This window comes from Rhynchophorus ferrugineus, unplaced genomic scaffold (genome assembly GCF_030347505.1).
Source record: "Rhynchophorus ferrugineus isolate W39M unplaced genomic scaffold, kcgeb_rfMv2 rfM4, whole genome shotgun sequence".
NCBI lineage: Eukaryota > Metazoa > Arthropoda > Insecta > Coleoptera > Curculionidae > Rhynchophorus > Rhynchophorus ferrugineus.
The window spans coordinates 8195643-8217104 of record NW_027472583.1 but is presented as its reverse complement, the minus strand read 5'-3'; the positions used below and the strand labels follow the sequence as shown (position 1 = coordinate 8217104).

The 21462-nt window shown below is 32.0% G+C and overlaps 3 protein-coding genes and 1 non-coding gene across 9 annotated transcripts in view; 2 read left to right on the top strand and 2 right to left on the bottom strand.

The window, feature by feature from the left end:
• ITR (inotocin receptor) overlaps window positions 1-6879 on the top strand; it is a 225125-nt gene extending 218246 nt beyond the window's left edge. For 2 of the 3 annotated variants that reach the window (XM_076401790.1, XM_076401789.1), the window contains 2 exons: window positions 1218-1364; window positions 5860-6115. In XM_076401790.1, coding sequence (XP_076257905.1) covers window positions 1218-1364; window positions 5860-5966 — 254 coding nt within the window. In that variant the 3' untranslated portion in view covers window positions 5967-6115. Of the gene's footprint in view, window positions 1-1217; window positions 1365-5859 lie in introns of all 3 variants that reach the window. The other variant, XM_076401788.1, reaches the window with a different exon arrangement.
• On the bottom strand, window positions 1636-1753 carry LOC143196738 (5S ribosomal RNA). The gene has a single exon (XR_013005807.1). It is a non-coding gene; the product is annotated as a 5S ribosomal RNA (ribosomal RNA).
• Window positions 6880-8971: 2092 nt separating the features above from the next.
• On the bottom strand, window positions 8972-12363 carry LOC143194968 (post-GPI attachment to proteins factor 6). 3 transcript variants are annotated; one of them, XM_076401785.1, is made up of 6 exons: window positions 12350-12363; window positions 12184-12289; window positions 11567-11749; window positions 11271-11513; window positions 10025-11218; window positions 8972-9921 (listed from the first exon to the last, which is right to left on the bottom strand). In XM_076401785.1, coding segments are annotated over exons 2-6 (2286 nt in total). In that variant the 5' UTR covers window positions 12185-12289; window positions 12350-12363; the 3' UTR covers window positions 8972-9256. The 3 variants fall into 3 exon arrangements, with proteins under 3 accessions (XP_076257900.1, XP_076257899.1, XP_076257898.1); XM_076401784.1 differs by lacking the exon at window positions 12350-12363 and having other exon boundaries at window positions 12184-12336; XM_076401783.1 differs by lacking the exons at window positions 12184-12289; window positions 12350-12363 and having other exon boundaries at window positions 11567-11932.
• On the top strand, window positions 11901-20179 carry LOC143194969 (UDP-glycosyltransferase UGT5). Of its 2 annotated transcripts, XM_076401787.1 has the most exons (8): window positions 11901-11960; window positions 12890-12976; window positions 13024-13156; window positions 13212-13507; window positions 16791-17046; window positions 18846-19068; window positions 19560-19779; window positions 19838-20179. In XM_076401787.1, the coding sequence occupies exons 2-8, from the start codon at window positions 12918-12920 to the stop codon at window positions 20112-20114; spliced, it is 1464 nt and encodes a 487-aa protein (XP_076257902.1). In that variant the 5' UTR covers window positions 11901-11960; window positions 12890-12917; the 3' UTR covers window positions 20115-20179. The 2 variants fall into 2 exon arrangements, with proteins under 2 accessions (XP_076257902.1, XP_076257901.1); XM_076401786.1 differs by lacking the exon at window positions 11901-11960 and having other exon boundaries at window positions 12672-12976.
• The last annotated feature ends 1283 nt before the right edge of the window (window positions 20180-21462 follow it).

Sequence of the window (21462 nt, the reverse complement as noted above, 5' to 3'; positions counted from 1 at the left end):
TTCGTTCTTTAAATTGCCCAATAACCAATAACAATAATTCTTTTTTCAAGATAGTCAATGAATATTATTCCATGCGCATCCCAAAATATCCCAGACATTCGGATGACTGTCGAATGGACTTCGGAGTGGAATGATGGAGTCATGTTTCATCCATTGTCACATATGGACGCAAAAACTTGGGTTTATTATGCTTGATCATCTTCAAACACTGCTCCGAATCATCATCTCGTCGTTGTTTTTGGTCAAAAGTGAGCTCGCGCGGCACCCACTTTGCACAGAGCTTTCTCATACCCAAATATTCGTGAATGATATGATGTACACCTTCAGTTGATATCTTTAGAGTGTTTGCTATTTCATTCAATTTCAATTTAGAGTCATTCAAAATAATTTTGTAGATTTTTGAATGTTTTCGTCGGTAACAACCTCTTTTGGGCGTCCACTGCGTTCACCATATTCGGTGTTCATTTCACCATGTCTAAACATAGTATATCAATCCTTGATGGTTGAATGTCCTGGGCAGTGTCTGGAGAGTCCACAGCAAGCCAACTTTTTGCTTCAACTGTATTTTTTCCCTTCAACACGCAATATTCTTTTTATCCATTTTTTTCACAATAATAAAAGTTGCTTCACTCAAAATAATATCATTCACAAACTAATGATCCGACAAAATCCGGCCAAATTGATACACGCATCTTTTGAGAGTTAGGGCTAACTAAAAAACATATGGATTTAATTCTAGTACCGCCATCTATGTGTCAGGTCGGGAACTTTTCAATTGATCTGTTATTCGACTTTAAATCAATATAATGATCGAAGTAGGAAAACTGCAGCATTATATTTCGGGAATATAAAATTAGAGCAAAAAAATGAGACCAAGATAAAAATATCGTAAGCGAAGTTTTCAATTTGTCATTATTAGGATGACATTTTATTTTACTTTCTTTTTATATGGAGCTCATGAATGGAACAGTTAATAAACGCTTCAATGGAGTTTTTATAATAGCTATAGAGACGACGTTTTTTATGAAATTTTTTTCGACATGACCTTCAATATATTTTTTAACTAACATCGTCTTCGTAACCGATAAAACGCCTCTGGTTAAATTTGCGTCGATATCGCGCCGATGTCGGCAATTGGATCTTTCTCCGGCCCGAATATTTTCGGAACTGCTTCCGGGAAAAATAATACCGTAAATCATTCGTTTTTCTCATTTCAGGATCAACGTTCACCATACTGACGCTGCTCTACAGCCTGAACAGCTGCGTAAACCCCTGGATCTATCTCAGTTTTAACAGAGAATTGCCCCGGCTGCTGGTCAGACACCTAATTGCATCGAACAAAAACTATAGGACCACGACAGAAGGTATGAAATAATTCTTGTTTCTTTCTACTCCCAGCTATTTGTCGCGACCCACGCCCCTATTACCGTTACGGGTTTTATTTAAAAACTTTATTAACTTAAAAATTGTTCTTTGTTACTTCTACTCTTATTTATTATTCACGGTTTGTAGGCGTATTCATAGTTCTAATAATAATCGAGTTTTTCATTATTACTATAATTGTTTTAAAAAAGCCTGAAATTTCAACAGCATTCCCATAAGAAGACTAAAATTATATTCGGCCAAAAGTAAAAAAAGCAACGACACGCGGGGTTCCCAAGCGGTCACCCATCCAAGTACTAACCGCGCCCGACGCCGCTTAACTTCAGTGATCGAACGGGAACTGGTGGACCGACGTGGTATGGTCGTTGCATATCATTTAATTCTTACTTAAGCCTTATATACATATTGATTGTTTTAATGAGTTCCTTTCATTATTACTATAATTATTATATATTACTAACACTATTACTAGAACTAAGTGTAAAGTTTTCGCTTCTTATTTAATATTAACATTAGGAGATAATTAAATAGAAGTAATATATAAATATTTCATAGTTCGGGACATCCAGATACTTTATAATTACCATGCATGTTTTATGAAACTATAAAGGGCAATGGAATTTAATGACCACAATGAAACGACAACCACTGCAATCAATTTATAATTTAGAACTTTTAACCACTAACAAATATAGAACGTCGAATAAAATCACTTGCTAATCTTCCAATAGCAATCAATATATAGTTCGCTGTAGAAAATCCATTAGCGTTTACATAATATAGAAATTAAAACCTGTTAAAGTAAATATTTCTTCTTTAGTTAAAAGAAGAAATCTGCGTTAAGTACAATAATGAAATGTTACTAGTTTCTAGGGACTTTCGAGTTATGTAGTCAGATATATATAAGTATGAGTCAAGAAAAAAACCACGTCCTTGTTGTTGTACATAGATAATTCATTAGTTCGTTTATATAGAGCCTTCAAGCCTTTAAATAGGTGTATTAAATAAAGCTATTTGCTAAAAGTAATCTCAGAATATCAATTAATAACCGTAAAATCTCAACAGAACAGTTATCATATTTTTATATCAGCAGAGATTCTGCCACGGCTATTATTCTCAAAAACTTTATGATCTAGGTGCCAAAGTCCAAGTATTTGAAGTTAATCGTCAAATACGACCAGGAATCTGGGTCAAGGCCTTAACATCTAGTCCAAAGATACGACACAATAAAAGGAAAGATATAAAACGACCATTAAGAAACAGCCAGACAATTTATCCAGAGTAAAAAAATGTGTGAAAGCTATTAGGTTATATACGGTCTAACTGAATAGTATTATATATACTAGATATATAAAAAAAGTAAATAGATAGATGTATGGTAAATGACAGATCAACACAAAAACATAAGAAAAAAATTAATTGGGTAAAAAAGTAATCCATGTAAGTAAAAAAAGCACCAGACTATTCGGATATTCTTATATATTTGTTACATAGTTCGACTCGACAGATATAATAAATTAAGAGTAATAATATAATGAATATTAAGAGTTTCATTTAGATTATCTGCTCGCATTTCACTTTAATAAACATTTGTTAACAAAAACTGGTACAATATATTTTAATAAAAATATTTTACATCATTTTCTATAACTTTTTCTCATCTTTATTCACTCAAGTAGGCCTGTTGCTAGTTGCTAGCTTTATCTGGGCTTGCACAAAATGGTATCGAAAAGTTGGAGGGTCGCTATAATCAGTGTATCACCCTTGAAGGCAATTATGTTGAATAAAAAATTAATTTTGCCAAAAAAATGTGTTTTAATATGGTAGGTCGGGGACTTTTCATTATATTAATTATCAATTTATTTCAAAGATTTTCCCTAAGAAGTTAACCAAGCAACCAGAAAAACGAAAGGGCCGAAAAACAATCGTTCCGTCAGTTCACTTGTCAACATCCAGATCGACCGTTGATCTCTAATGCGATATCGAAAGTTTTTATCCCGACCCTTATCCTTTATTGTGTAACTTTGCCATTTCTAAAGGTTGGAAAATCACTTTCAGTTCAGCCTCCCTCTTTGGTCCTCTTGACTTTCTATTATTAAAATTATCGTTTAAGAAAGGTAAACGACCAATGCCCCATATTCAAGACAAGAGACGACATTTTAAAACACGAAGAAGGCTCTAACGTAATTAAGAACGTAGAAGCGTGTATTATTCCCAGTTTAAATTATAATATTTGGTGAATGGATAACGTTATGGCATGTTCAGTTTCATTAAATACAATATTTTTTAACAAAAAAATTAAACCGTCCTCAAAAAATAAATAATGAACTCACTAAAAACTAAACCAACCAACCTAAACCAATTTATCTATTTACAATATTATTTTAACTGACCACTTTGAAGTCGGTACGAGTAACAAATTAGATTTGTTTTGTTCGTAATTTAATTTCGTGTATATGTCACAAAATTATGTTATTATTCTTGTATTGTTTGGGCCTTGGCACCGACTTCAAACTCATCAGTTTCGGCCTTCTGTTACATCAATTGAGGAAGAACATTATACACGAATATCTGATAATTTTAGATAAAAAATATGTGAAAGCTTTATACATGCCTTTGAAATTTGAGGTTTTCCCTCGATTTAGCCCCCTTCCCGCCATCAGATCCTGGCTTGGTTCCAATGGGAGCATCTTGGAAGTGGGTTCTTTCGAATAAAAAAAGAACTTTTAAAGTCGGTCTATAATTGACGGAGACATTAACAAAAAAAAAATATATATATATATATACAGTCAAACATAGAACCTCCTTCTTTTTTGTAGTCAGTTAAAAAATAGTGTCAGATCCCATTACTATGTATAGATTGGAAAAATAAAATAATGTCATAATAAAGTATAATTTTATCAGATTATATTTAGCCTGCCATATTTATACCTGTGTTAATTTTTGATGTTTCAATAAATGTTTCACTGGTTCTTCGCGCACTTACAAATACCGGAAACATTGATCACCTTGGACTAGACTGGCTGTGTGATAGGACTCTCTAGGTTTTAAGTGAAGCGCTGCTGACAGTTCACGACTCATATATCGGAAGAAGGAGTAATCAAAAAAACAAGGTCTGGAAAATACGGCTGGTCGGGTGGTCCGTCGGCATTTTAATGATTACGAGAATTTTCGCCAGCTTTACGACATTGATGATTTCATGGAATAATGCTTTCGAATTATCTTCGGTGTCAAAATCATCACTTTTAGAATGTCGAAATCAGTATTCACATTTTACGATAATATTCACACGAAATGTTTTAAACAGAAAAAATGTTTTGTTCACACTTCGACGAAATAGGACATATTGAAAAGTGAAGCCTATTATTAAGATTTAATTATTTTATTGAACTGATATAAAGGGTTGGACAAAATGTAAATGCTTTTTTTTCACTTATTTCAAAACAAAATTATTCCTGTATATTTCAAAAACTATGCCTATGATGTCTATGCCGTTTTGGGCGATGACCTTTTACCACTTTTCCGCTAAAGCTATAATACGCTCAGTGTAGAGCCCCGTGACATTTACAAGCCCCTTTTGAAACCAACTTTATGTCATTAAGAGAAAAACTCTCTTAATGACATAAAGAGACTACAACAAATCGAACAGTAGGGTGGACTACAGTAGTCTAACAGGGCAAGGTCCGGACTATATGGTGGGATATCTTTTAATTTTCGCCAAGCCACTAAATATGTGCAGGGCAATATTTCTTTCCTGCGAATGGCTTTTCAACAACCGCTGTTACTCTGTGCACTTGTCGAGTCGAGGTTTTAACGGCATTTTATAAAAAAATTTCGATATCGCAGGTAGCGGCGAAATACTCCTGTGATATCTTCTTGTTATGCCGGTTTGTCAGGTTTTTTAAGCATAATTATTCGAGCAACCTTCAGTTTCAAACAGGCATTGAATATGCATATCAAGATGATTATTGCATTTTGTGGAAGCTTTTTCAATAACCCAGGTGAAATATTATCAATACCAGGGGCCTTTTTAAGATTGAGGTTGTTATCAATTCCTATGGTAACTTCCATTGGAGAAATCAGATTTACAGCTACATCGGGCTGATAAACAGGATTTGTATCTATTAGCATTAGCTAATTCATAATCTTTTCAATCTCCGAGCTGCTTTCTATAGCAAATTAAGTGAGTTTAATTCACTTACATATTTTTCGAGGCAATTTTGTGTATATTCTGTAATCTTTTGATTTGTCTCATTATTAATTCTAATAAATATTGCTTCATCTTCAGCATTTCTGGCTCTGTGCCATATTCTTTTAGCTTTTCGTCTTTCTCTTAACAATTCCCTAAATTCAAGTGATATGATCTAACATGAAAACGAAAACTTGATTGCAAACGTGCCTGTCTTCTTTGTCCTTTGCTATACAGTTTAAAAAACGGCCATCATCGAATATTAACTGTGTATTTCCTATTTACAGGTCAAAGCAACTCCTCCTGCGAGCAGATGACGTCGCTCAAACTGTCTCGTCACGTACCCAGCAGATCGGCGATCAACGGCCGTCGCTGGATGGTAACGGCCACCTGAGAAACGGCCCCTGGTTGCGACCAAACCCGCAGATCCGGTCGCGACCTCTTCCGGCACTCGGACGACATTTCCGGGTCGTCGCTGATCGAACTCAGCGAACTGGTGACCGAGTTCACCGACGTGGAGATGCACTCGACCGAGTGCAACGGCGAGACTGTGATGTGAACGAAATCGGATAGAATATACCGTCATAAGATTTTTGTAAGGTTGTAATCCTAGATCATAATTGCTCCTGAATTCGTTCGTCCAACGAAGAACAGATGAAAAGATGATCCACACGATCCATAGCTCTACTATTTCTAATTAATATTCTATGGAATAACAGACTTTTGAAAAATTATATACTGGTTAACCTTCCATGTACCAAGTTTTTTAACTGCATACCAGAGTATGTAAAATGTAAAAATTTGTATGTACAAATTTGTTGGTGAATTTTATGCATCGAATATTATTTCTACATTGTAACCGACACGTTTAAATAATTTTTTTATTAGTTTTTATTAATACTGTTACCCAAGTTTTTGGAAGCTTCGGTTTTGTCTTCTTGTACACTAAATAAACGCCCAATTCACGAATAAACAAATAAAAACAAAGTCGTACCTCCAGCTACTCAGAACGTCTACTGGCACGCTTTTTAAATTTTAAAACAGGACTGGAGTATGTCATACCCCATATGGTACACCGAAGGTTAAGAGAAACGCTACACTAACCCGAACGCATTTGACACCACAGAATAGACAAAATTATAGTTATAAAATCATTAATTTTATTCGAACCTTCATATCCTGAAAAACAACAGTGATTTTATGATTTTGCATTGAAACAAATAATATTTATCTTAAATGCTACAAAAATAACGTCTTAACCACAAATTGTCTTACAATTATACACAAAAATAGAAAAAAAACAAATATAACCTGTCCCAAAATTTCAAATCAAAAAAAAAGATTTGTAATTTTTACCTCCGGCCCTCTAGCGATTCGGACGTGCAAAACCTGATTACAGATTGCTTTTAACTATTATGATTACAGGTGCCCATTTAAGTTCCCATTCGATATTTCTAACATTTTATTTAAATTTCGATCACGGATATATTAGTATTCTATATTATTTTAGTATAAAAACTTTACTGTAACTTTATGGGAAACGCACTGTAACTCAAACAAAATCTGTGTACCGATAGAAACCTTACATTGTATTGTATAAAATTAGTAAGATTAATAATCATCTTTAAAAAATTAGAAACACTTTTAAATTTTAATCGGAGAATACTGTGTTTCTACTGGAATACTGAAACCATCAATGAAATTGTAAAAATAAAGCCTAATTGAGGTCAATAATATGTTTTACAACAATTTTATTAAAATGGAAATATCGAAAACAAAAAAAAATATAGTATACAGGTATATTTAATAAAATATAGGTAATCACTTAATTGACTCAAAACTTGAATAAAATAAACCATATAATAATTCAGTTAATATTTAATAATAATAGTTATTTCAAGTGAGTAACAATTGATTTAGTATACAGTGGACAATTTCTTACATATGTCATTAAAACCACAAATTTTAACGTTTTATTATTTAAAGTCATAAGTAAGTGTCAACAAACATTTGTCACCAAATGTCAATTCGTCTTGTCAAATGCAAATGTCAGAATATTTGTTTCAACATAGTTTCTGGTGTCAATACGTCCAGCATTTAATAAATAAACATGATCTAGGACAAATAACCCATATATATATATATATATATATATATATATATATATATATATATATATATATATATATATATATATATATATATATATGTAAAAATAATGTTTTTGAAACGTACATTTAAAATTACTTCAAAACAAATGAAAGTTACTGATGCTCACGCTGACAAAATCAAACTGAACTTACGCAACTTGTACTTGATATGTATAAACAAAAAAACTAAGTGTAAAACCTCAGGAATGTTATTTGCCATTCTTAGAATATATTCTAGTTCCTTAACGTAAAATAATTTTATATTTTTCTTAAATTTATTGTAAATAATTAAATAGTGCCCGTTTTAAGGACACATATATGTCGTGGTTTCTATATAAATATACTTGATATAAAAAGTTGTTAAAAGAGTCATTTCAGTTTTCTGCGCGCGATTTGTTTCGGTTCGTCAAAGTAACAGAAGCGAAATGACTTTTTTACCACCTCTATATAATATCTATAAATAAAGAATTTAGGATAAAAATAAATATTTTCTTTTATATACTTGTTTGTGTTTTTCTTCCTTAATCATCTAACACAAAGTGACAGTAAAGGTAACCCGGTTATTTTTATTTTACTAATCACAAGTTTCTCAAAGCCACCTCAAATTGATTATGTATTTGAAAATAAAACTTTAAATAACAATCCAAATATCACTGACACCATTAGTTTCTATAACAGATCAGTGATATCAATGCTTGTCACTAATCCACTGTCAGTAATATGTCAGCTGTTTTTAGGAACACTATTAATATAAAGCTTGACAGTACTATCAAAGTATTTTAGGGAATATAAATTTATTCAGAATACATTACAGTTTAACTATTTCTCGAGTGTCCATATTGAAGATTGTCATGACAACGTAGCTAACAAATATTATAAGTCAATGAGAAAACATTAGAATTGTTCGATTCCATTGGATCTTCAAAATATTAAGTATATAAAAATATACATATCTTAAAAAGTGTTGTGTAAATATTTTCAGTGTCTTATGAACACAAAAATACGGAAGTACTATTTTTACGTATAAAGGATGCATCTAATGATTATAGCTCTTAAATAACAATTGAATGAAAGGTAACTAGATAAAACAACAAATGAAAAATATAAGGTTCAAAATATATTTAAAACAATACAATATAAATAAACAATATTTATATAAATAATCACTTCCTTTTATATTCTAATCAGTATTATACAGTCAAAAAATCCAACTGAAATATTATCTCAGGCAATCAATAAAAGACAAAAGAACATTATTATAAATATATTTAAAACAATGTTCCAAGCATATCAGACGTTATATATTTCGTTATATAATAAAATATGTATCACAGCTAATAGAGGTGACCGGTAGTTGTACAATTATTTAATTACTTCAATACGGTATTTGTCTTTGGAAAAATTTTAAAACTTATAAAATACTTTTTGTTGCTCAAAAATACTTTGTTCAAAATTTGCACACGAAACATACAAAGATAACATTCAATTTTGTTTACACGATAAAGTACAAAACTAGATAATACATTAAAAATTGTTATAGAAATACATCAGATTGGAATGTGTCTTTGGCGGGAAGTAGGAAAAACACCCCCGTGGCCATAATAATGTGCCACAAGGAATGTAAATATTTGTAATTACTTTGAGTTTGCAGTAAACTGTATATAATGAGACCAATAAAAACTACAGCTACGCCAATAGGTAACTTGACATACAGATAAGTAGTAGAAATAAATTTCTGTTTGTACTTGCGGTATTTAAAGTACCAACTGATGCAAATAACCAAGACACCTACGCTGGAAGGCAGCGCGAAGATCCAGAGGGCGTAGCGGTTCAGAGTGACAAAGAAGGCGATTAGGATCGAACCGCTCATTTGTAAAATTGAGAGCTGAACAGTAGGTATATCCGCCATAGCTAAGAGAGTTAGCCATATGGCTAATAGAGCAGAAAAAAAGTCGGCGAACTGTAACGTGCTGAGTCGAAACAGGCAGAATGTCATGATGTTCTCTCCCGAATCACACGCGTGGTAAAATGTAGACGAAATAAAGATAGCAAAATAAGATACGGCTTCAACATAATACTGACGTTTATACGCTAAATATGTTACAGGTAAAAAGAAAATATTACTTAAAACTAATAGTAGGAATTCCAGTAGAACCATCAGAAATGGGGTTGCAAGAGATCCATCTGAACAATCAAATCCTGTAAAAAAAGCTAATATCTATCCCAATTTTTGTTCTCAATGGCCAATAATATTATTTATATTAAATACTTGTATATATATAATAAATCGGTAAAACCTTACCTCTGTAATTGTTATAACAAAGACATGTTGAGTAAGCTGTACCTTCTGAAACCATAGTCATACACTGACCCTGTTTGCCACAATCTCCATAGTAACAAGGCCTGGAACTGACGTCAAAAATGATACTGGAATTGCAGAGATCACTCGATTTTTTCCTCAGGCATCCTCCATCACAATCACATGAAGCACAACCATCTGTGTTAATAACTTTTTCTTTACAAGCCTCCACACAACTTCCAATATCCTCTTCTTCACAATCACTTTGACATACAACGAATTTACTCTGACATTGTTCTGAACAGTTGCACGGTGTACAATTTCCGCAGAACAACTTAAATGAAGCATACCAAGCACCACTTTCTGGATATGGTACCAACAAAGTGGAGTTATCATTTGTTTTATTCAGAATTAAGGGAGCATAAATAGATGAATTTGAACTGGTACAATAATTAGGCCATACTGGCACCGAAATTGCATTATTCTGTATACATCCCACAATTATGTGATCATCTGGTTCTTCATGCAGTACAATTTTGCGCCCCTCACGTGTTACTCGGGGTTTAAAGGCTAAAATGTACTGCAAGGTGCCTCCAATATCAGAACCTTTCAATAAGTTAAATTTCAATACAGAGAACTCATTTTTACTTATATTAATGGCAAGAGGTACATCATTTTTCAGTTCAGCTGGTAACCGATAGGAAAAAGTAAAACTAGTGGCAGTGTTCTCACGAACTAAATCATACTGTTTATATCTAGAAACATTTACCATTGTAGGACTTACTAATACAGAAACATTATCTTGCTTCGAATCAAATTTACTGGAAACAAAATTAATCTCAAAGCTGATATTTGTGGGATTTGTCTTGAATTCTACTTCAATATAATGCCAAACTCTAGGTTCTGTCCAAAACACTGCACTGACAGTGGTATTTTCAATAACTGTCTCCAACAAGAAACTATCTGGTGTGGGTGGCCTCCTAGCTTGAATCCTCAAAATTGCTCTATTAGGTTCTAAGCTCTGTACCTTTACTACAGCATGATCCATAAAATTAGGTACAAAAATACTATAATATTTACTTATATTCACGGCTGCATTAACAAACACTACTTGCTGATTAGAAATAATCTCAGGATTATCAATTCTTTCAACATAAACATAACTATCCACATAAGCATTGCACGATCTAGTCAAACCTAAAACAACCACAATTTAATAACACAACACACTTATTAGAAATAATAAAACCTTGTTGAGAAATTTTTTTAAGCCTTGGATCTTCATAACTTAAAAATACGGCAGCATAAAAAACTCCTGGCTCTGGTGATGTTAAATTGATATAAACTTCTTGCTTATTAGTTTCCAGTTCGACAGACAATGTTTCCGTTCTAGATATATTGCGAAATTCTTGAGGAAATGGACTGCCATCTGGATTAATAGGTGGAAGTGCTCCATGTTTAAGATAAAGTGAAACCTTTCTTGAGGTACACCCTACAAAAATGCAAAGTTTGATGGGAATATGGATATTCAAGTTTCATACTAACCAAATATTGTTAAGGCCTCTTCAGATCCGACAAATTTAAATGAAGCAAATATAGTGTTTTCCGGGACTGATAAACTTAAGACAACAGCATCGGCAAACGATTCATATTTATCTAACTTGGTTGTCCTACTCTTCGATATAAGGGTTAAATTTTTATTTTGAGCAACTGCGAGTGTTAGTTGCACTAAAATAAAAACAAATTTGAGTTGGTACATAACTACCAATTATAATGGATGCTGAACATCGGATCTGGTCTCGACATTAGTCATCCCACAGATAACGATTAAGTAAAAAAACATCCCCAGATAATTTTCTAATTAGGTATTCTAAATTCTGTCAAAATATTATCCAAAATGGCCGAAACTGCATTCTGTCGAATTATACGTCGAAAAATAGTAAGAATTTTTAATTATAATTATGTAACAAATTTGAATACGGCAAAATCCTTTGTTTAGAAATTAATGAATTTTGTCTATTTACATAAATAAATATAGGGAAGGAACTTCCACCAAACGCCTTCGCCAAAATATTATTTTACAGAGATTCTATATTAATTATTATTAATTAATAAATGAAGTAACATAATAATTTGTAATAACAAAACATTATTTTACTCACTGTATTTTAATTAATTCATCTATAAGCATTTTTATTACGAATGTTACAAGTACTGTTACAATTATCAATTGAGATAAGTACTCTTACATATTTTTAGCAAATACACCTAAAAACATGTAAACATCTGTACACATGTACAAACATCTAAAGTATGATAAATATTTACCTACACGTTTCAAATCAAAAATATTGGTATTTTACTAATGTAAACATAAACTGATATTTGTGAAGATATTATAACTTACAGTAGTTTACATCTTAAATATTGATATAATTAAAATTGCCCTATTACTTTTGTTGTTATATTATTAGTACAAATAAATTTTAGTAATTTATTTTTATAAAATAAATTGTAACTTAATAGTTAATTTGTATAATTAGTTGCATATAGTAATCATTGAATATTCTTATATTCTAAAAAAAAATAATTCATTAATTACACAACACAGGCTCGAGATAAACAAATGAATAATGCAATTATTTGTTAGTATTTCAACGAGAGAAGACTTATCTTTCGCCACTATACCAGTAAACTACGAATATCTCGTGACTCGGTCTTGACAACGCAACTCTAGGAAGCTTTCACAAAATTAACGAATAGGAAGATTGTGTTTTATTTGTCATAGTGTACTGAGCGAAGAATAAAGTCAATTATGAGTACAAAACTGTGTTTTTTGTTGTTAATATTTTATATTTCTGGCATTAGATGTGCCAGGATATTGTGTGTGTTTCAAATGCCAGCGGTCAGTCATCAAGCAACATTTCAACCAATCGCGAAAGCTCTTTCCCTTAGGTACAAGAATTCTATTAAATTTCGAGATATTAACTGGTGAGTTTTAGAGGTCACGAAGTGATTTCCGTAACTCCTCGCCCAATAAACGATCCGACGCTAACCAACCTAACGGAAATTAACACCAACAAAACCTACGACATTATCTTAGGACATGGGTTCGAGTTCTTTATGTCTAAAGAGGTAAATATGAAATTATCCTTAAAATTTTTTTTAAAATTACCTAGATGTATTTCAGAATACGGTACAATATAAGATTCAAAAAATTTTCGCGATGTACTACGAGATAGCCGAAGCCATATTCGAAAATAAAGAATTCAAGGCTATCTATCAGAATCCACAGGAGAAGTTCGACTTGATCATTGCCCAGATTTATATCAGCCCGACAATGTTTGCCTTGTCCAACAAGTTCGATGCCCCCGTCATTGGGATATCATCCATGGGGGGCTGGATTGGTACCCACTACGCTATAGGAAATCCAAATCCCCCGTCACTTTACTCGGAGATGTTCCTTCATTATAATGGAGATCTTACGTGAGTTTTAATCAACTCTATTCTTCTAGAGAATCTTTATTGTCACTACTAGTTCTTTGTTGTTGGATTTAATTCGTAGTATATTATTTTTATGGGTTTATAAATTAATTTTAAAGTATTTTATTCAAAGTACTGTCCATCGATAGCCGCTTCTTTTTCCCATCTTTTGAGGCTATCTATGGATCGATCCATTTCTTGGTATCTTCATTCTATAAGAAGTGAAGCGCTGCGCACGATATGTCACGACAGGGACAAGCCGTGATCAGAAGGATCAAGCTCTGGAGAATTTGGCGGGTTCTAATGTTTCCAAGTATGTTTCCAAGCATATTTTTTCATCGGTTTTGCAACATTTGGTCGAGCGTTATAACGTTGAAAAATAATATTGTTGTGCGTTTACTCATACGTATTAATTGTAGTCGATAACGATCGCCATTGATGGTTTCATTTGATTTAAACAACCAAAGTACTTCACATCAAGTTGATCCTACCAACTACAGCACATTGGCTTGGAACCATGGATAATCGGCTTTGTTGTTGATGTTGATGCATGGCGATGTAGTTACCATGAGTTTTCTCGCGTTAGATTATCGTAATGGATCTATTTCTCATCATCAATAACAATACGATGCAAAAAACCTGTCATATTTTCCAGCTGAAGCAACATTTATATCAACCAAACTTATTTCATTGTTTCTTCTCTTCAATTCATTCGTCACAAGCAAATATCCAAGCTTTTGAATTATTCTCATGTATTTTAAGGGATTGGAAATGATTTCTTGTGTTATTCCCGACAATTCTGCATATTCTTCTTGCGTTTTATACGGATCATCATTGAGTAATACCTTCAAATCCTCGTCTTCAACTTTTTTTGACTACCCAGAACGCTTTTTGTCTTCGGTGTCAAAATTATCGCTTATATAACGTCGAAACCAGTACTTTTCGAGGTTATATAAGCGATAATTTTGACACCGAAGACAAAAAGCGTTCTGGGTAGTCAAAAATGTTGAAATCGATAATGCATAGTTATCAAAATCTTGACACAGCCAGCATTCGATGACCTTCAGCCGTCATTTTCCTTTGAAATGAAGTAAAGAATATAAAGCTTCATGCAAATACGATTTGTTTGGTAAAAATTCAGATATTTTCATTGAAATTGTTTTGTTCACACTTCGATGAAATGACACATATTAAAAAGTGAAGCCTGTCAGTGAGGCTTCGACGTGAAGTTGGTTACAAATATACCCGATGCATTCTAATACACATACACAGTAACACAATGTTACACGTGTTATATTTTCTATTACGAAAAAAGTAATGTCGTGGTTTTAACTATTTCGTATTTTCTAAAGCAAGCTTTAATCAATTATATTTTTGCTGTTTTGATCGATGACTTTTTTTATTATTAAATTATAGTTCCTTAGATATCTGAGCAACAAATATGAAGCAAATAATTTTGATAAATCTCTTTTACAGCTAGCTTTACATTGTTAAGATAATTTTACAGACAAATGCTAGTCGATCGGAGCAAGGTCTGGGCTATATGGTGCATACGGCATTGAAACATACTTCCCAGTAAACATCTCTTTACTTTTGCTAGTCACTAATGATCGAGTATAGGATTGTCGTGATGTTAGACAATGTCTTTCCTATTGAAAAATTCTGCTAGATTTTTAAATAGCTTATGTTAATCGTATATAGTTTATGATAAACAATACCTTTCCAGTACTATCAAACACTTTCCAGTATCCTTGCCATTAATGTGGTGTTTGTAAGTTCTTCGCAAATTATGGTCATACTTGATACACCTTTTATCGTTTCCAGTCATTTTCTTCAGGATGTATACCTTGTAGATTCATGTCAACAGCGATTCACAAGTGGAAACTTACCACATTCAAATTTTCACGTTATTAATTCGTGTGGAACTCATATATCGAGTTTCTTTTGATATCCAGTTTTACGTAGTTACTTCCTAAATGCTTTGGCCCAATATTAGAAGAGCTTACGCTACGTTTTTAGTTCTTTAAAAATCGAAAACGCTAAATATGATGAAAAGAGCTTATTGGAATCTATATTTTCAAGGCGTTTACTGAAGAATGCTCTGTTTATAACCATTTACGCTCAAATTCTGCCGGATCTACACGAAAGTCATTGAAAATTAAACCACCATTACTGCGTGTGTGTCTCTAAATGTAAACGTTTTAAATAAAAAAGGAATTATTTGTATATTTAATACACTCAGCTTGATAGATTCCTTTTTATCAATATTGTATTTTTCATAATTGTTCTCATTATTTTGCAATATTGCGTCTGTTCTTATCCCATCTTCGGTTAACTAGCAATGTTTTTTTCTTCAAACTAGAAAGAAAAAGTTTTTGGGTTGAAAATATGTCATTCTTTAGTTAGTTTCATTGTTATTTTTAGTAAGGTGCCAGATGGGTTCGGTATCAATGACAAAGAACGGCTTGGATAACGAAAAAAACCCGAAGACAATGAGTTGCTGGACTTATTAGACGAAAACCTGAGACTGTCATTTAAACTGGTAATATCAAAACGTCGCAATGTTGTCGCATCAACTTTGGGTTTTAGTTCAGTTGGGCTTTGGGATACAACAAAATTGTAATCTAAATAAAATAATTGACCAAAAATGTTATCAAATATAATTTATTTTAACATTATAGTACATCTAAAAACTACAGTTAATTATACAGCCACAATAGTTTATAGGTTAGAGTTATACATTTTGCATACGTCTGACAATCGAACAACTGACAGACTCGAACGTTTTCGAACTAATCAAACAATATTGTGTCTCTTTTTTAATACAATAAAATGAGAAGGAAAATACTGTCTCATTCTAAAACGAATTTACAAATTGCGGCAGGCAATATATTAAACACCTTGATGAGGTATGTACGAAAAAATGTTGAATATACTTTACATATATATCCTAGCAATTTTTTTTAATATATAATAAAAATAACTTCTGAAGTCAAGAAATGAAGAGATAGCTTGCAACAAACCTTTAACCATCTAATGAAATGACCCTAGAAGAACCCATGTACTATATATAAATATTACATATGAAGTGAAGTTGAAAAAATGGTTATCGACAATGTTGCCATTGCATAGTTACTATTTTTGACCTTTCAAGTCAGACAAAAACAACAGAAATTTGTATTACTCAAACAATCTTTTGTAAAACGCTACGAATTAATTCAACACCACCATTCGTCAGTGATTCATTACAGTTACATATAAATTCGACCGTATATGTTTTTTTTAGTTTCTATGAACGCATTAAATCCACACTATATTTTATTTGGTCTCGTTTTTACTTACATTTTGTCGCCATACCAAAATGCGACTCAATAGCCAGGAAATATCTTGGCGACGATCTACCGTACATGGCGGATATCGAGAGAAATGTCAGCGCCTTGTTCTTGAACATAAATCCAGTGCTCTACACCCCGAGACCAATGGTACCAACAGTGGTACCTCTGAGCTTCATTCATGTAAACAAACCGAAACCATTACCGCAAGTAAGTCATTAGTTAGTTTTTTAAAACCAGTGTTTGTTTTCAAAGTAAATGTAACCTTTGCCATCGTTATGATATAATAGAAAGGTTCATTCTATTGCCCAATGTTCGATAACATAATGTTATCTCAAGCGATCCTCAGTCAAATAATAAATAATCACATTGTGAAACGTTATAAAAGAAGATAATTTTTGTCAGAGCATAGTATTCTATTTATAGATAAATATGTAAATAGAATTAAATGAAAATTTTAATGAAAAATATTAATTAATATTATAAAAATTAAAATCACGTTATCTACAGTTTCATTCGCTCATTTCGTTCTATGTCGCCAAGCAACAGTATAACTCTGACTTCGATAAATAAAAAGTATAAAATTTTCTGCGACTACCTTTAGTTGACGAAATCCAAAATGAAAACAAGGATTGTTCCAAACTTCAATAACAAACTGCTAAATCCTATTCATATTGAAACAATGAAAACACAAATACCAGAGGCAATTGTTGATTATATGAACTTAAAATAGAAATCAAAACACATCTTCATTATACTTGGTGCAACGGTTCTAAAAGTTATAGAACCCACCAGTTCAGTGGTTTCCAGAAGTGCTTCAAGAGGGCCTTCTCTAAAGCATCTACTACTTCTTTGTTAAATGAAAATTATTTTCCACGAACTAGAACTTACAATAAACGAAAGCACTATGTCTAATGCGCAAGCTGGATGCAGCAGAACTTCGCATTCAAGCCCAGTGTATCCCTGCAACAAGTGGCCGAGACAATGTCTACACCACGCTATCGCTGAACTTTTTTTGCAATAATTTGTTTATGATTATGAATATTCCGCTTAAATATTGATATGGGTGGCTTTCCTGGATTAACCCATCACTTTCTGCAAGGATTGTCGTAGTAGATCCACTTTTCATCATCAGTTAAAACATAACATATAAAGCTCTTTTAATTTGTTTGGCAAGCAATGAAATCACTATGTAGTTCGAAATACCATTTTCAATCAATTCTTGTGGTAAACATTTCCGCCTGTTAGAACTTCCTCATCGCTTCCTCAACGTCTGGAAACAGTTCATTCATTAACTGTTAAACTCTTCGACAGTTTTTTGAAGGTTTGAGATGGATTTTCGTCCAATAAGACTTGGAATTAATTGTCTTCTAAGAGTGTTCTTCCAAAAATATGGTGTTAATATGAATGATCAGTGAATAATTCAATAATACAAATTGAAAACTGTCAAAACCATCAAATTTAACACTTAGGTTATGTTGATTACATAGATATTTAACATTTTCACCAATAGATGTCGTTGATCACCTAATAACAATTTTTAAAATATGTGATAGTAAAAAATCTCTTTTTTTTTCGACTTTTCATCGCATATTCTAGATAACATAAAGACTAAAGATGATACTAAATATTGTATTATTTATAGTGTTATACATGTGATGTCCAAGTTTTATATACTACCAAAACAGTTTTATAAAAGTAGTTGGAATACGAAAGACAATACATCTTTTCAGAATTTTACATCGTGTATTTTTTATCATATAACATAACGTAACGTTAGTAATTCATTCTTAATATTCTCCCTGTAATTACATATATTTTCAAATAACGTATTTGTTAAGCTTTGGAATGTTTCTTGTATATTATCCGTTTTTATTTTGTCAAAAATAGTCTTTTAAAATTAATAATATACAAGTTTCTGTAACATATTTTGACAATATCAGTTATTTTTTCTATTATATCTAATTTAAAAACTCTATAAATAGCTAATCAAACTTACTATTTAACAGGATATCAAAAATGAAATCGAAAGCTCTGAAAATGGCGTGGTTTACTTCAGCTTGGGGTCTAATGTTAAGAGTATGAACATACCCGAAAGAGTTAGACGAATATTAATGGACGCTTTTAAAGAACTGCCATACAAAGTACTATGGAAGTTTGAAAAGGAATTTTTACCTGGGAAACCTGACAATGTCGTTATTAGGAAATGGCTACCACAACAGGATATCTTAGGTAACGTAATTCTAGTTTTTAAACACCATTCTTCAACTCTTATTATATGTCACCTTCAATGTATGGAAGCTTTCTCTAACATTTTTATTGGATCATCTATATCTAGCCTTAAAGATTGTCATAAGCTTTAGTGATGTAATATCATATTTAGAGATAGTAGGCTGTTGTTGATAAGCTGTTTAAAGTTTTAAAGTTCAAAGATTTAAGTCCTGCTGTAAGACTTTATCCATAGATTCCATGAGTTTTAATTGATAATTGGAAGCCTTGTGCCTTGGAAGCAAGTGGGAACAATGAGAGAGTGATTCCCAATGATTTTGATAATGCTTGTATAGAGATTTATTCAGTGGAACAACGAAATGCTGCATTACCTACGCTATCTTTTGTAGAATGCTACAAACTAATTCCAACATCAAATAACATGAAGATACAGAATACTAATTAAGACTAATTATTGTCCATTATTATTTTCTTCTCTGTCTTTTATCATGTAGCTCATCCAAAAGTAAAGGTATTTGTTACCCAGTGCGGCTTGCAATCGACGGAGGAAGCTATCGATCGTGAAATACCTCTGGTGGGAATCCCCTTCATCGCCGACCAAGAACTGAACGTAAAGAAGCTGAAACCTCACGGAGTTATAAGGGTGATCGACTATCTCAACACGACCAAAGAAGAATTAATCGAAGCCATAATAGACGTCGCGGAAAACCCTATGTAAGAACTATTTGGCACAAATCACATCTTTTAACATCAATCATTATTAATGTTTCAGTTACAACGAAAATATGAAGAAATTGAAAAAATTACTGAAAGACGAACCCATGACAGGACTGGAAAAGGCTGTCTGGTGGGCGGAATACGTCATAAGACACAAAGGGACGAGACATCTTCGAAGTCCTACTGTCGACATTCCTTGGTACCAATATTTTCTTCTGGATGTGCTAGTTGTCATCTTATTAACTATTTTACTAACAGTCGTTCTCCTAATTCGATTATTAAACTGTATCAAGAATAAACTAACCAAGAAAGAAAAAATCAAAACAAAATAATGTTTAGTTTATATAATTATTTACTTCATGTATACGCGGTTGCATAATAAACAATTTTTTTGTTACCACTTTTTTATTAGAAAATGTTAATATTTACTGTATTTGTTTTAGTTTTCACTAAAGTTTCTCTAATATATTAAATTAAAAACATTATTTTTAATTTAACTTGATGAATGTCTATGTTCATAAATTTCTTTTCGTAATTATATACGAAGATCACTGTAATTCCTCCATATATGACACATTAATGAAGGGATGATGCGAAATATTTTTTCTTATACAAACATAATACTGCCTCAATTAACATTATTCTTTTTTAATATAAGCATTTCATTATTCTGATCTGAAAAATGTTGATTCGTTTAAAAAGATTAATAATGACGTAATTTTCACTAATGTGTATATTTGGTTGCGTAAAACTATATAAGATATTCATATTTTTCATATATCAGTTAAAAACATATATAATTATCCAGACCCCCTAAAATGTTGTGAGCCAAAAACTAAGCAACACTCTTTCGTGGATAAAATATAATGAATCAACTATTTCATATTTTTTGTACAACCCAGTGATTATGAGAAAGAAAAGGTTACAAACACATTCTGTTTAAAAATAAATATTTTTTAGTTCTATTTCAAGCTTTAGTATGCGTTTTTCCAAGGATCAACAATTTAATTGAAAAAAATCGACAATTATACCATCTAGCCTTCAGTCTGTTTCCAGTATCTATAGGGTATTCAGCAGCTTAAATTTTAGACGTATTTGAGCGTACACAAGTAAGATAAAGATATCAAAAAACAATTTTGCCGTCGGTTTTTAATAATATGTAAAAGATTTAAAATTTTAATTAATGTTTTAATTTTAAATTAATTTTAATTTAAATATTTACAATTTAAAAAGTTGGGGCTGGTGAAGTAAGGGTTGAAATAAGTGTGTCCTGTTCCAAACCTTATAGTATTCTGAAATAAGAAAATAAAAAAAAGACGTCTCGGTGGCACAATTTTAGGAAAGAATTTTTTTGGAAGCAAAAACTTAATATGACGACCTTTTGAAGACAAGATTGCCTATGTTTCTTGATATTTTGGTATTAAAAAAAATTAATTTCCATGTTCCTAGATACAAAAGGACGCACGAAGAAGATCTCAAGTAGTTTCAAGCAAATCTTTCAGGTATAGCTAGAGATATTATGTTCTTTAGGTCGAAAAATAAAACGTTTAAAATTTCAAACTCAGATAATGGTACTTAGTACTAACGTTTGGTTAATTAGCAGTTCCTGATCCATCAGGCCTTCATCTTCTACTTCAAAATTGACAATTCCTGCAATTTTTCCAGCTAAAACAGTTATTT

Excerpts from the sequence above, each read along its gene's own strand:
- LOC143194969 (XM_076401786.1), top strand. The coding sequence starts at position 12,837 with ATGAGTACAAAACTGTGTTTTTTGTTGTTAATATTTTATATTTCTGGC. Across the intron at positions 13,157-13,211 it reads AGTTCTTTATGTCTAAAGAG|AATACGGTACAATATAAGAT; the intron begins GTAAATATGAAA and ends GATGTATTTCAG. Across the intron at positions 17,047-18,845 it reads AACCGAAACCATTACCGCAA|GATATCAAAAATGAAATCGA; the intron begins GTAAGTCATTAG and ends ACTATTTAACAG.
- LOC143194968 (XM_076401783.1), bottom strand. The coding sequence starts at position 11,780 with ATGTACCAACTCAAATTTGTTTTTATTTTAGTGCAACTAACACTCGCA. Across the intron at positions 11,514-11,566 it reads AGAGGCCTTAACAATATTTG|GGTGTACCTCAAGAAAGGTT; the intron begins GTTAGTATGAAA and ends GCATTTTTGTAG. Across the intron at positions 11,219-11,270 it reads TAAAAAAATTTCTCAACAAG|GTTTGACTAGATCGTGCAAT; the intron begins GTTTTATTATTT and ends TGGTTGTTTTAG.